The 15,714-nt window shown below is 41.1% G+C and overlaps 1 protein-coding gene across 1 annotated transcript; it reads left to right on the forward strand.

Annotated features, from left to right (window-relative positions):
- The first annotated feature begins 4,534 nt into the window (after positions 1-4,534).
- Positions 4,535-9,831, forward strand: dcun1d5 (DCN1, defective in cullin neddylation 1, domain containing 5). The gene is made up of 10 exons (XM_084558655.1): positions 4,535-4,597; positions 5,987-6,044; positions 6,167-6,200; positions 6,293-6,392; positions 7,036-7,201; positions 7,290-7,381; positions 7,461-7,569; positions 8,406-8,510; positions 8,610-8,712; positions 9,375-9,831. The coding sequence occupies exons 4-10, from the start codon at positions 6,325-6,327 to the stop codon at positions 9,428-9,430; spliced, it is 699 nt and encodes a 232-aa protein (XP_084414781.1). The 5' UTR covers positions 4,535-4,597; positions 5,987-6,044; positions 6,167-6,200; positions 6,293-6,324; the 3' UTR covers positions 9,431-9,831.
- Positions 9,832-15,714: the final 5,883 nt, after the last annotated feature.

Consider the following 15,714-nt stretch of genomic DNA (forward strand, 5'->3'; position numbering starts at 1 on the left):
GTTAATGCAAACTATTTATTTCGTAAATGAACGTAAATGAAAGATTAAATCCTGAATCCTTCAAACAGAGACATGAATAAACTGCTCACCAGGTACTTTTATTTTTATTTTATTTGAACTTTCAGTCCAGTAGAGCGTCTGGACTCTTAACTCCACAGAGTTAAGTGACGAGTCTCGGCTTTAATTTGAGAGATGGTTTGATTTTAAACGCAAATTTTAAAGGGTTCAAAAGAAACTGGACAGTCAGACAAAATCTACTTTTGTGGTCGTCTTCGTCTTTACTCTGTAGAGGTCAGGTTTTAATCATCAGTCGGTGAGAAGCACCGTTGTGTTGGTGATCCACAATTTCATTTTGATAGATTTCATTTGTTTCATCAGTCGACAGAATAAACTTGACTTTCTGGGGTTTTGGGGTCTTAATTTCCTTTCTTGCAGGATCACATCTTTACTTTCAGTACTGACAGAAAACCTTAAGTGTCTTTTTAATCTAATTAAATTAATTAAATCACATCTTCCCAGGAAAGATGTCCAATTACTTTTGAACCCTTAAACCTGCTCTGTGACATGTTAAGTGGGCTGTGACTTCTTGATTTATTTTTTTTATTTAAATTCAATCAACTCAGATTAAAGCTGAGACCTAACACCGTTGATATAGAATCAGATTTTTAATTTAAATGTAATCTGTTGAAGAACAAAACAGTCCAAATACTTCTGGCCTGGTCTGTACAAACACTTGAATCTTTACCTCATTAATCCACTAAGAGTCGTTTCTTTGCACACAGGAGAACCAGGAGGGTGCAGTTTTCATTTAACTGAACAAGTAGTTGTTACTTTATTTTTATTTTTTTGGGTCTTTTTCCCCCAAATCAGAACAGTGTTAGAGCTAAGTAACGGTCACGTCCCCTTCCACACAGTTTGAGGTTGTGTTGAAGCAGAGCAGCTGCACAATAACCAGATATAATAATAAAATTACAGTAACTCAGTGTGTGCTCTGAAGGACCGGTTCAGACTTCTTTTTTTTTCTGACGTGTAGGAGTAGTTGATGTGTTCAGTCCCGTCCAAAGACACCAAACAGGTTCTGACATTGACCTGGAGCTAACTCAGGTGGTTAGTGTTACATTTCCTGGCAGTAACGGGAGCGAAATCTTATTCTAAGTTTGCCATCATGCAAATGCTCTTTCAGAAGCAGGACTTTCCTACCTTTTTATTGGTCTCTTGATCGCAGGGTTGGATTAAATTAACAACATTACCAACTTCAGAACAGTCATGAAGGAGGATTTGGATTAGAATGCGTTCACTAGTGTACCTAATGTTTTGGCAAATGAGTCTAAATCTGTGTGTTTCACTAGGACACATGGGCTGGGGTTCTTTTTACTTTGTACTACTGAATTGTAGCTCGTTCCAAAATATCTATCATCTCCTAAAATCAATCCAGTTTAACAGAGACACAAACCCCATCCTCCAAAAATGATCATCCAGGTGAATCACCACCTTTCTGACGCTGTTTCAACGTCAACTCAACATTAGATCATGAAGGAGGATTTAGATTAGAATGCATTCACCTAATGTGTACCTAATGAAGTGGCCAGTGAGTGTCAGTTCAAACAGGCTCAGTCAGACTATTGTGGAGTTTGAAATGGATTAAAAGAAGAGAGAAAGAAGTCTGAGCCTTTCCTTTAAGGGTTTTCTTCCAAAATGTTTTATTATATTTAACAGACACGTTATGAATAATCATGCGTATAAACGACGACATGTTAAAATGCTGGCGAACGTCTGAAAAGTTTGCACGTGTGACAAATCATTTTAATAGATTAGGCAGCACAGAGCCATATTTATTTGTTTTTAATCGGTGGATTAAATCATGAGGTGTTCAACGCGGGCCGAGACGGTAGAACAAAAAAAACATATAAAGTCTCCACTGAAACCCGTAGCTTCTCTCTGGCTGCTGCTTTGACAGTTGATGTGTTTGTAGATTTTAGCAGTTAATTCCTGCAGCAGCTCCTCCACGTGTTTGGGAGACGTAGAAACTTCAGCTCAATTAATTCATCAGGAATTAAATAATTAATTAATGAATAAATAAAAAGCTGCTGAGTCAAAGTTGCACTGAGAGTTGCTCTGCTCCGATTTTTTTTCTGTTTTTTTCTGACGAATCAAATCCTGCGAGGAAGAAAAAGAAAGACAACGATGAATGTGTGGGATTTTTATATTTATTCTATATTTATGAAAAAAAAAAAATGTGTTTTTTCTTTCCCATGTCTTGTCTTTGGGAAAAAAAAATGTTTTAAGTGAGATGAACAGTATTTATTTACTGCTCCTTTGCTCTTCTGTTCCAGGAAAAAAAAAAAAAATGCAAAATCACACAAACCACATTTAATGATTTAATTCATATCTTCAGTTCATGTCACTACAAGATAAAGAATTGGTAATAAAGAATTTACATTTCACTTCTTTGCAAAAAAAAAAACAAATCTTGTTGTCGACTCTTCTCACGTTTCTTTGGAAATAACTTAGATTCAGCTGTGTTTTTATTGAGGAGGCTGCGGTTTGTAGAGCCATTGAATTACATCCTAAATCCAAATCCAGTTAAACAGCACCACAAACTACTACATCCTCCATGTCAGTCACTTTATGCTGTTAAATCTCTATGCACAGGCCTGACTCTGTATTAAACACACATAAAAAAAGACAGCGTCATGAACTCCAGTAAATTCTGTCAAAACTTTATCCTCTTCTTGTTGTGATCAGGAAGTCAAACTGATTCACAGATTAAAGCAAAAACACAATCTGAAAGTATTTCATCTGATCTCTGTGTTTATTCAGTCAGTCAGGATATTTCTGATTGCAAAAACTGAAACGACGACTAAACGTTTACAAATTCAGGTAAAGCCAGGTGAAGGGAAACATGAGGAATTCTGGGAAATATAGATAGATAATTTAAAGGTTAAAACAGTTTTGAGCTGTCAAAATTATATTCTAGATTATTATAATCTGTTTAGATAGCGTGCGCACACAAAAGCAGATTTAAAGTCGAAAACTCAACACTTAACAACAGATATTAGCTTTGAGCTAAATCTTTGTTTATTGGACTGAAATGACAACTACCATATTATAAATATGTTCAGACGTTCATGGTAACCAGAGAATGAATCCTGGTGACTTTGTTGAACCTTGGATTTTTGTTTCAAGCTCCAAGGTTTTAATTTATCCAAGAAAATATCAGAGGTTTAATGCAGACACTTGTGGTTCCCAGAAGATGAACCACAGCTGGAGCTTGTTAGCTAGTGATTGCTGTGGCCTTCAAATGATGTCGTGTTGACGAGTAAACTATATGTGAACGTCTGCCTCTTCTGGTATTAACTGGATTTATTTATTTATTTATTTTGTAATTTCATGTCTGAGGTATATATATGAACCACCTCATCCTTTTATTATGTCTGACATCAAGTTAGCTGCTCGTTAGCTTGCTAAACTGTTAGCAACTGTTTTTAGCGACATCGGTTGCCTAGCAGCAGTGTTCTTACGATTTACGGCTGTTGTGTTTTGTGTTTACATGACTTCTCAGTTGCTAGGCAACAAGCTAGCGAACAAGCTGCTAACTCAATGTAGCTGATGAGCTCAGATGATGAAAAAGGTTTTTGGTGTTTTGTCCTAAGGACTGAATCAAACACTTCCAGGTTCAATTAATTTTGAACAAAGAAGTGACTTGAAAATAACAAATATTAAAAAATTTAAATCATCCTAAATATATAACTAAATATCTAAGAATATGATAGAAATAACTGCACAGGAAAGTGACCTTGGAAATCACACAGTTATTGTGCACTTGTGCGTTTTCATTTTTGGTTTATTGTCATTGCATCGTTGGTTAAGTGTTGTCATTTCTTATGTTTCATGGCTATAAAATGCACATGTCCTTATTTATTCCCTGTACGTTCTTTTTTTCATTCTTTCTTTAAACTGACAACGTTTACTAAACATTAGATGCAGAAGATGATGCGTTTTTGTGTTTGTATTTACAAACTACGTTTGAAGGTGCATAGATTGGGAAATTATAAACCACAAGCTGTATACAGTCAAACACTTCTTCAGTTGTGTTATCATTACAAAGAAATGAAAATAAATAATATAGAATCATGGAATAATATGGAAAGTAACAGTATCTGCTAAAACAGCAAACAGTGTGTGTAATAAAGTCATTCACATGTGTTTCACATAAGTCTACTGACGCACTGATGAGAGCTACATGTCAGTGCCAAAAATAAAGGCCTGTTCCTTTAAAAAACAACATGGAAGTTCTACTTTTTTGCATATGGCAGGGTAGATATTACAGGAAAGGGATTTCCCGTGTGGTTAAATGCCATATATGGATAATATGTTTGAATTAAGTATGATCATAATTATTAATAGCTTCACTTATTTTTTTTTAAAAATATGCGATTGCAAGCATATTCGCTTGAAATGCGAACGTTTATTTCGTCCTCCACCCCCATAAAGTAGTGGTATCGTCCACACCCACGGAAACGCCGGCTACAGCCGAAACCCCGGCACAGGAGAAGCAGGTGGAACTGATTTGTCAGTCGGAGTTTAACTGAAAGGGGTAAGTGTTTAAGATTTTTAAGTTATTTAATGTTTTTTTTTATATATCTAGCGCCAGTTTTTAAATCAACCAACTCCCTTAAACTGCGCTTTAATACGCCTTCAGGATGATGCGATGAGCCTTTGACGCTGGTGTTGACAAATTAGCTAACATTAGCCCCGTAGCTCTCACAAGCTAACGTTAGCTAGCAAACAAAAGAAGTCTATTGTGAGACATTATTAAGTCCGGGCAGAATTTAAAAGTAAAAACTTAATATTTGAAGTTGCATGTGAAGTTTTCATGGCGTTAAATTACCAGCCACATGGGAGATCTTTACGGGAATTGTGCTATTAGTCATCCTAGCCTGGTTAGCCGCGTCCAGCTAACGTTAGCATCAACGCAGGAGCCCCCCAGCAGGTATTATTTGAAAATAACACAAAACCTTAACGTCTGTTCAGTGTCAGTTAACTGTCGTTCGGAGTTCTACGTTCAATACATTAATATGAATGTTCAAAGCGAAAATAACGCCAATCTTTGCTGTTGTTTCCCCCGATAAATGGGATTAAAACAGTATTATTTAATCAAACTTTCACTGGCTGTATTATTCATTATAACTCATATTAGAGTGGACCTGTCTTTATGTGAAACAACTTCAAGTCTGTACATGAGCAGCAGAAAAACAAATCCGCTGGCACAGCTATCAAGTTCAACCACAAACTGTATTAAACTTATTCAGTTTTAGTCACTGAGCCGCTGATATTATGAGTCAGACATCTGACAGGTGTTGAGACACGGTTTTAATTTACACTGAAGTTTAAAAGGCTTCATCAAATGTGTGATTGAAACTGGCATCTTAAACTAAAGACGAATGCTCATTATGATGGCCCAACAGATAAAGGGAGTCTCATATCTCCAAAACAGGGTTAAAGTACTTTTAATGTTTGCAGTAGATCTGTATCGACACTGAAAATTCAGTCTGCTGCAAATTTTATTTTTACATTTACTTGTAAACATTGAAATGCTGGCATGAATAATAATCTGTGCTCACGCTTTTTAGCTGGAATAAGAAGTTAATTACATGATTGTAGGTTTTCTATCAGCATACCTTTGAGTCTATAGTCTGCAGGATAAACATTTACTTTCTTACTTTTTTAAAGATTTGGTCCGAGATTTACTTTTTTTTTATCCTTTGTAGGCAGGGCCTGAAAGGTTTTCGTGAAGTTTGCAAGTTCTTCTAACGAGAGCTCGTCCAGTTTGTCATCGTTTCTGACAAAATACAAATTTACAGCCATGTCTGACCCAAGTCCTCCTCTAGGTGTTAACATTAACGAAAAGTCAAAAAGTCCTGTATGTTTGCAGATGTTTTATTTATTTATTTATTTATTTATTTATTTTAACCTCTCTCCACAGAAACAAACCGTGCAGCCTGACAGACAGCTGTACATTATCCAAAACACTGGACAAGCATGTAAGTAGCTGTTCATTTTTACACGTAGCAGATAAAGCTATAGTCCAACATTTATAAGATAATTAAACGATGTGTGTGTGTGGGGGCATCTTTCACCTGAACTTTGGTTTATTTCACTCTAGCATCTGAATGGACACGGCAGCCAGAAGTTTACAGGTATGACCTACATAGATTTAAATAAATGACTGATTATTAGCAGCAGCAGCAGTGTGTGTGTGGGTGTTTATGTTATCTGTACCTGTGTGTAGCCCAGCTAGTGAAGCCCAGTCGAGGTGCAGTGATGCCTGTGAAGAAGAAAAGACCGTTACCTGACGCAGACGATCATGAACACAAGCGTAAAATTACAAGGTGAGCAGCTTCTACGGTCTCCTACTGTTCAGGTCTAGTTGTAAAACGCATCCCGGGTGATCCGATCACAAGTGGCGAGTGTTTGTGTGTGTATAATGTACATCAACTGAAAAGACAGAGCGGCTGTGTTTGGACAAATCCAGGATTTAACAGGAGACTAAGGATTAGAGACGTTTAAATGTCTGGATGCGCCAGAGTGACTTCAAAGAGCCACGGCAACAAAGGTTGACTGTCATGTCAACGCACGCCTCCTGTGTCTGGGCCAGAAACTGAAATAAAGACGCTGGTCATTATTGAGGGAATACGTAACTTAACTCCACGCCCCTTAAACATCAACATGATCACAGCAGTTATTGTTATTATTAGGGTTGGGTTTTCTCAAATCATCTAAATTTTGATTGATATAGTTTCATTTACTTTAGAGAAATTTTAGTTTTGAAAAGGTTTTGCATAGTTATCTTTTTTTATCTTACAAAACTAATGTTGTGATCTGTCCAAGGATTTATTGTATTTACATAATATATTCCTCTAGTTTGACATCTCCTAGCAGCCTTTACACTGCGCCACAAACCTTTGACCTCTGAGCTGTAAATGAAAACCTGTAACCTGTTCCAACCGTCAAACCGAATCCTCTGCGTTGCAGCTTTACCCGGCCTCAGATCCGAGCGGCGAGGCCGATCAACGGCGAGAAGACTTTTTCCAGTAAAAAGTGCCTGGCCTGGTTCCACATGTACGCCGGCCCCGACAAGGTGGTCGGCCCAGAGGCCATGGAGAAGTTCTGTGAAGACATCGGCGTGGAGCCGGAGAATGTGAGAACATGAGCCCGAGCGGGTTTAAAATAGTCTGTGTTTTAATTTTAACGTCGTCCTGGACTGAACTCTTTTTCTCTTCTTCCAGATTATCATGTTAGTTTTAGCTTGGCATCTAGAAGCAGCAAGTATGGGGTTCTTCACAAAAGACGAGTGGCTCAGAGGGATGACGATATTACAGTGAGAAGAAAACGGTTTTAATTCAGCTCTCAGCTTTCAGGGTATGAATGAGACTGTTAACTCTTTCATCTTCCTGCAGGTGTGACTGTACGGAGAGGTTACAAAGCAAACTGGATTACCTGCGCAACGAGCTCAACGACTCCGTGGTCTTCAAGCACATCTACAGATACGCCTTCGACTTCGCCAGAGTGAGTTTGATGCTCTGCATGTTTCTCTGTGATGTGCAGGTGTAGTTAGAACCAGCCACGAGTGGTTTTTATGTTCTTAGAAGAGGCAGGGTTGAAAGTCTGAACCAGGCGCAGCAAACATGTGGAACATTCTTTACAGCCGCTGAACCAGGAATCCATACTGAATTACTTTATAATCAGATGTGCTGCTGTATTTAATCTTCAACAGTTGTAAATGTTTGACAGTGTCACAAATATCTGACAAGTCTTCAGACTCACTGCCACCAGAAAGATAGGTCTGTTTTTTTGCATGTTTATATTATATTTCCTCCCCTGATTCATAAAATCTTTTCTTATCTTAACTTGTATTCTCCTAAATCAAGTGTACAACTTTATTAAGTACAAATAAACTTCAAAATCGGTCCTTTAGCCTGTGAGCTTCACTATTTAATAGCTCTGAAATGCTTTAAGAAAAACGTACTTGACGGATCTGAATCCACAAATATTTCCACAACAACGTGATCATCTAGAATGAATAAACTGTAGACCAGCTGATCAGCTGATTCAGGAGAGGCCAGTCTCTGTGTGATGGTTTGTAGCTCTTCCTGTTTCCTTCTTTTGAATAATTAATCCAGATTACTGACACCTGCTGGTATGAACAGTTATTTCCTCTCAGGTGTAGCTCTGGTCCTTGGCTCTAGTCTTTGTGGTGCGTTCAAGAACAACTTTTTTGCTCAGGACACAAGAAACATCACCGTTGCCGGTAGTTCTTTGACACTGGTTTGCTGCGTCCGGGCCTCACTGAGCAATAACTGTCTCTGTCCCGTCCCACTCACCGTTTGTCTCCGTTTCCTCAGGACAAGGACCAGAGGAGTCTGGACATGGACACGGCTAAGTCCATGCTGGCTCTGCTGCTGGGGAGGACGTGGCCTCTGTTCCCAGTCTTCCACCAGTTCCTGGAGGTACTGTCCTTCCTCTGGTATTCGTTTGGACGTGCACGGCGGTGCAGATGGTCGTGACGCGAGTAAACTCATTAATGTCTCCGTTGATGTGTCCCACAGCAGTCCAAGTACAAGGGAATGAACAAGGACCAGTGGTATAACGTCCTGGAGTTCAGCAGGACCATCAACACAGACCTCAGTAACTACGATGAAGACGGAGCTTGTGAGTATTTAACGTAACTCAGTTTTAAAGCAGCCTCGGTTTCCCCCCTAGAGCGCACCTTATTATTTAAACCTCTGTTGGTGTTGGGTTAAACGACTGAGAGGGGCAACCCAGGCAAACCTTCCTGCCCCCCCACCCCCACTGTGATTGTGGTGGTGATGAAACTATCTGCGGTTTCTGTAAAAGTTGCACAGGATGTTAGTTGATGTACAGAATGTCCTCAGCCTTTGCAAGAAGTACAGTCTTGGTTAAGATATCTTCCGTACCTGCTGAGAGTTTATTTTATTTTTTGGGAGTTGCTCCGTTAGCAGTTTATTATGAGAAGATACAGTCAGGACAGTCAGATCATTTATGTGGTGATGGACAGAAGAATTTAGTCATACACATCATCTCAGCTCCATGGAGTCAAATTAGAGTCTGATTGGTTGGACAGTTCACTTGAAGCGGAGGTATTTTCTTCTCTGTATCAGTGGAAACATAAAGATGTCGAGTTACCAGACTCATATTCTGATAATAATTGAGTCTGTCTGGCGCCAGGGTGAGTGGACGGGGGTTTTCTCCACTGATCACAGTGTAAAAACTACATTTCTAAGGTTTCTTTGTGCAACTTGTTCATGAACGCGGTATATTACGTCTCACTGACTCGTTGTTTTTGTGTGCAGGGCCGGTGCTGCTAGATGAGTTTGTGGAATGGCAGAAAGGTTGGTCAGCATCGTAGCCAAACACCAAAAAAATAAATAATAAAAAGGAGGAGAAAGCTAAAGAACCACCAACACAGGAATAAGAAAGGAACCTTTGACACCAACCTCACACCAATAATGGACTACATCCCTGTGGACTGATCCTAGACTCACATCCCTTCAGAGGCCGTCTCCACCCGGAGCCCTTCCTCTCACCCAGTAGACTTTTTATAGAGTTAATTTGGAGAAAAGAAAAAAAAGAAGAAAACATTGAACTGAGCGCTCAGCTGTGGGATTTATGTTTTCTTGAGAATGAATTTTTTTTTTTTTCTCATTTTGTGTCTTGTTTATAGATGTTTCACAATAATAAAGAGGAAACGGAAGTACGACATGCTGCCTCTTGATAAATGCTGCATCCTGCAGATATTAATTATAAAAACACGCTGACCCTGAGGAAGACGACTGTTTCTACTGTAGAGATCATCAGGCGTTTTTAAATCTAATGCTGAAACATGAAATGATGAAGGAAAGGATGTTTTCCCCGTTTGTTTCTTCTATAAATTGAATCATGATCAAACAACTTTCTACTGTCAAAACATTAAAAGTTTTATTTTCCGGCGTGACAATGACACGAAGCAAACAGCAAAATCTCCACAGACATGGTTTAAAAACAACAACGGTGAATGTTCTGGACCAGTTAAAGCTCAGAACTCAGTCCAGTAAATCTGAAGTCTGGTTGAGCAAAGAAGAGTCGAGTAAAATTGTGCAAAAGAAAAGATGTGCAAACATGCAGCCACTAAATACTTCTGCAATCACTTATTTTACATTAGAAGTAGTTAGCACTGATGCCTCACAGCCAGAAGGTTCTGGGTTCTAATCCATCACTCCGACTGGTTCCTTTCTGTGTGGAGTTTGCATGTTCTCCCTGTTTCTGCGTGGGTTCTCTCCAGGTTCTCCAGCTTCCTCCCACCATCCAAAGACATGCTGGTTGGGTTCATTGGTGATTCTAAATTGGCTGCAGGTGTGAGTGTCTCTCTGTGTTAGCTAAATAAATATATAACATGAAATAAGCAGCTGCGGTAGTATTCACCCTCTTAATCAGGTTTGCACGGATTTTTGTTTTGCACAATTTTACTCAGTTCTTCTGCAAAACTCCTCAAGCTCTGTCCGGATGCACAGGGATCGGACATGAACGGCACCTTTCAAGTACAACCACAAGTTCTGTATTAGACATTCAACAGTTTCACTGATTTGTTTCAAGATTTGTTTCTGTAGTAAATAAATCCAAAGTCAACAAACACAGGATTTGGATAAAACATCAAGAAACAAGTCCAGTTATTTCAGATTTGTTTTTTTTTTATCCTCCAGAAAAACAAGAACATTTTTAACATTCTTTAAACTTGTTAAAGGTAATAATTAAAGACTTTCAAGGCCTCTGTCTTCTCATATCTCCATGTGGAAGTGTGGCCTCTCCTCGCTCTCCTCCCTCTCCGTCTCTCTCCCGTCCAGCGGTGAAGCCGAGGCGACGGCCATGATGGTGTTGAGGCGGGTCAGGGACAGGGAGCGGTGTTTAAGACGGGGGGCGGGCTCCGGGTCGGCGGGGACGGGGTCTGGGAGGTGGCTGTACATCTGGCCGTCCTCGTCGTACTGGTAGAGTCGGATGACGCGACGGCCCGGAGGGCGGCGGGAGGAGGAGGAGGAGGATGGTTCTTCTTCTTCTTCTTCTTCTGTGTTTGAGGACGACTGCTCAGAGTCTCTGGACATTTCTGGTTCTCCATCTTCCTCCTCCACCTTTTCCTCTCTTGTCTCTCTTCCTACTTTCTCCTCATCTGTTTCAGTTTGACTCCCTTCATCTTCTAACAGATAGAAACCACTAGACTCTCTTTCCTCCTCCTCCTCCTCCTCCTCCTCCTCCTCCTCCACCTTTTCCTCCCTGCTCTCTCTTTCCTCCTCCTCCTCCTCCACCATTTCCTCCCTGCTCTCTCTTCCACCTTTCTCCTCATCTGTTTCAGTTTGACTCCCTTCATCTTCTAACGGATAGAAACCACTAGCCTCTCTTTCCTCCTCCTCCTCCTCCTCCTCCTCCTCCTCCTCCCTGTTGTCACATCCCTCCAGATAGGCTGTCCTTTCCAACTCCTCCACCTCCTCTTGATTGAGCTTGAGGCTTCTTCGAGGTTTGGCGGGAGGAGACGGGGTCATTGCAGACTCGTCTCGCAGCTCCTGCTCCGTCTCGTAGCTCTGATTGTCGTACATGGGCGGCAGGGTCGTGATGTTGGCCTGAGACTGATGATCTGGCACATCGCTTTGACGTTGCCGCGGTGACCGCAGCCTCCTAGTGATGGCCTCGAAACACCTAAAAGGAAACATTTTTCATATTAAAGGTCATTTCAGTTTGAGAAGATGAGCCAATATTACATATCAGTGAAGTACACCTCTAGGATTACGAGCTGATTTCACTCAGAGTCCCTGAACGCACCTGAGGACATGGCTCCTGGCCAGAGCTCCAGCGCTGAAGCCGCACACAAACGTCAGCAGCACCGAAGCCGCCACAGCTCCAGCAAACGTCCCGTCTGAAACGCGGGCCCCTTCCTCCTGCAGGGGCCCGACGTCCCTCCTGAACCTGAACCCAGCGCCGGGGCCGACGTGGAGCTCGTACTGCCACAGAGTAGCTCCCCCAATGTGCTGCAGGAGGCAGTAGTACAGGCCGCTGTGGTGGACGCTGGCATTGGGGATCACCAGGCTGCCGTCCCGGTGCACAAAGGCCGGGTCCAGGTCACCATGGATACCAGAACCAGGGGTCTGTAGGTCTCCGAAGGGGGTGTGCCAGAACTGGACCTCACCTACAGACGAGAGGAGTCCACTGACGTCCTGCAAGCTTCTCACACATCTTCTCTGTTTTCTTTTTTATCTCTAAGTCTCTATAGACAATGTTTGTATTTTATATGCTGTAAAATGATATTAATTAATGAGCTGCACACCAAATCTCCTCGTGCTGAAATGTGCTTGTAAGAGTAAGAAGCTATTCTTCAAAATCTAAAGTGACTGAACAATCTATTTATTCAATTTTCTATTGAATAAATAAAATAAAACTGACCTGACTGTCTCTACTGACCTGCGTCGTTGTCGTCTCCACACTTTAAAGTCAGCTCTGCCTCTGGAGGACTTGTCACCCGGCGGCTGGGTGCAAACGTCAGAGCAGCTGCAGCCGCCGGATTCACTGAAGCAGCCACAAAAGCCGTGAAGGTTAACCAGCTGGTTAACATTTTAGACCTGCAGAGGACGTGGAGGAGTCCTCAGGGTTAAATATCCGTGAAAACAAACTGTTCCAGAATAAAAATCACATCTAGCTGCAAATGTTAAGATTAAATCTGCTCCACCATGCTGGACGCTGCACTGGAAGCCATAATGTGCAATAATTTATTTATTTTACACCTTAAAGAAGTTGTAAATGCAATAAAACATAATTTCATTCTGGATGCACGTGTTGGTACAGGATGCTGTGTCAGCAGTTAAGTGTGATTCTCTAAAATAAAACTATTTATGGTGGCTGTTTTTCTGGAAACTAGTATTTTAAGAAACTGTACAATGACAATATAAAAGTCTCATCTCCTCTCACCTCACCTTATCTCTCACCTCACATCATATCTGATCTCAAAACCTAAAAGACACTAACGCAGAGTTGCTGACAAATCTCTAAAAGATGAATTTCTGCAGCTGTGGGAGCGTCAGACGTAGAGAACTCAGCCTCTGAACAGCTTAGACAACAGAAATAAATCACATGACAAACACAATGACACAGTCAGCATCTGTAATAATAACCAGCTGTTTAGGACCAGCTGTTTACAGTTCAACCACTGGAACAAATAAATCACATTTAGCAGAAGTAACAGATTAAAAGTGTGTGCTACCTGTTCGCCTGCTGCTCTTTTTTAATCCTTTTCATGGGAAGTGAACTCGTTTTGTGTGATGGTCGCGTCGCTGTGACGGTGTAAAGTGCAGATTCTCACATGACACCGTGGATGTCCTGTGACGGTGGTTAAAGATTAATAGCATCACAGCGACAGTGGCGTTTTGTGTTTTTACAGCAGCTCTCAACATTTACAGACTGAAGAATCACGACAATTTCTTTTTACGAGTGTACCTAATAAACTGGCTGGTGACTGTACACTCACTGTACATTAAGCAAGTAGGACTGTCAGACTGTAACCTATCTGGGTACGGTGGTTGGTCAGGGTGAAGTTGGGCCAGTGCAGACTAAGGTGGAGGCTGTTCTCAACTATCCAGTGCCAGCATCCAAAGAGAACTGATGCGGTTCCTTGGGTTAGTGGGATATTATCGTAGTTTTTACCCCAACTTCTCCACTGTGGTTGCACCGCTGACAAACCTACTAAAGAAGAATACGCCTTTTGACTGGTCCTCTCACTGTCATGCTGTCTTTGAATGTGCACAAGGTTTCATATGCTCTACTCCTGCCTGTGCTGTCAGCTCAGTCTTCCACAAACCTTTAATATCCAGGTGGATGCCAGGTAAGTTGTTGCTGGGGCTGTGCTCCTGCAGGAAGAGGAGGGGGGGAGTCAACTATCCCGTATGTTTTTTCTCACGTAAGTTCAACCGTCACCAGCTGAATTATTCAGTAATTGAAAAGGAGACTCTAGCTTTGATTTGGGCCTTGAAGTCTTTTGAAGTGTATGTTGGCCCATCTCTGCCCTTTGACCTTCTTGAGCAGTATGCACAACGCCAATCGTAGGCTCATGAGGTGGTTGCTATTTTTACAGCCTTATGTATGTCACATCAAAGGTCATAATGTACTGGCTGATGCGCTCTCCCGTTGCACCCTGCTGATTCTGTTAGTGGGCTCTTTGTTTTTGTGTTTTGCTGCCTCTCTGAGCTCCTCCCTTCCCAGGTTCTCTCTGCCTGTTCCTCCCACCTCGTCAAGGAAATCCACTCCACCTGTGGCTTCATCTATAAAGGCATGGCCTTCCTAAGATGGTGCTCTCTCTCTCTCTCTCTCTCTCTCCTCTCTCTCTCTCTCTCTCTCTCCTCTCTCTCTCTCTCTCTCTCTCTCTCTCTCTCCTCTCTCTCTCTCTCTCTCTCTCTCTCTCTCTCTCTCTCTCTCTCTCTCTCTCTCTCTCTCTCTCGCTCTCATTCCTGGATGGCTGGTGCCTTCAGGTGCCCCACTGTAGCTTTGTTTGGTTGTGTTTTTATTGGATCTTTTGTTTCCTCATAATTACATACACACCTTGCACATTCAACACCTTTCATCACACTGATTACTGACCTACACTTAAATCCTGTTCTTTAAATAAATTTGCCGTTGATTTAACTGGTCGCTGTGTTGGTGCTCTTGAGCGAGTTGGGTGTATCACTCCTCAGTTCTGCTCTTCATGTCTCAGAATCAGTTTGTGTCATAACTGCAGCACCCACCAGAGGTCAGTGGAAAAGCACAAATGCCCCCGAGGGAATCCTTCCTGGACTGTTTCTGTCTGTCTTTTAATTTGATCTTGATTCATTGATTCATTTGTCTGTTTTCCTTTGTGTTTATTTCCTGTTTTATATTATTATTATTTTTTTTTTTTTACAGTCATATCTTTAGTGTTTCAGTTTCCACGCGTCTCATGTTTTCCCACCTCAGTGCTCATCTTTCACCTGTGTTTTGTTCCATCTTTAGTTTACTGTATAGTCATGTTTCTTCCTTTGTTATTTGTCACATGTCTTTTTCCTATATGTTCTTTCGTTGTTGCTCCTAGTCCTGTTTTTCTTGCTTTGGTTTCCATTTAGATTACATGTCTTGTGTAATGACCCATTTTGTTTGAAATCTCCTCAGAATAAAACAGTTTTCCATTATTTTTTACATTTGCCTCCTTGGAGTGAATTTTTTAGAACTATTAGTCTACACAGACTGGTTTCAGACTGACCCAGTATCTAGAATAAGAAGTTGGAGCTGGAGAGAAGTGAGCTGACTGAGAAGCTGAAGACACTAGTGAACTATCTAAAGCTGAAGACGTTAGTGAACTGTCTCAAACTGAAGACACTAGTGAACTATCTAAAGCTCGAGACGTTAATGAACTGTCTCAAGCTGAAGACACTAGTGAACTATCTCAAGCTCGAAACGTTAGCGAACTGTCTCAAGCTGAAGACACTAGTGAACTATCTCAAGCTCAAGACGTTAGTGAACTATCTAAAGCTCAAGACATTAGTGAACTATCTAAAGCTCAAGACGTTAGTGAACTATCTAAAGCTCGAGACGTTAGTGAACTATCTAAAGCTCAAGACACTAGTGAACTATCTAAAGCTCAAGACATTAGTGAACTATCTAAAGCTC

This window comes from Chelon labrosus, assembly GCF_963514085.1.
Source record: "Chelon labrosus genome assembly, chromosome: 13".
NCBI lineage: Eukaryota > Metazoa > Chordata > Actinopteri > Mugiliformes > Mugilidae > Chelon > Chelon labrosus.

Coding starts and splice junctions, on each gene's coding strand:
- dcun1d5 (XM_084558655.1), top strand. CDS start 6,325: ATGCCTGTGAAGAAGAAAAGACCGTTACCTGACGCAGACGATCATGAA. Junction 6,393..7,035: donor CACAAGCGTAAAATTACAAG/GTGAGCAGCTTC, acceptor TCTGCGTTGCAG/CTTTACCCGGCCTCAGATCC. Junction 7,570..8,405: donor ACGCCTTCGACTTCGCCAGA/GTGAGTTTGATG, acceptor CCGTTTCCTCAG/GACAAGGACCAGAGGAGTCT.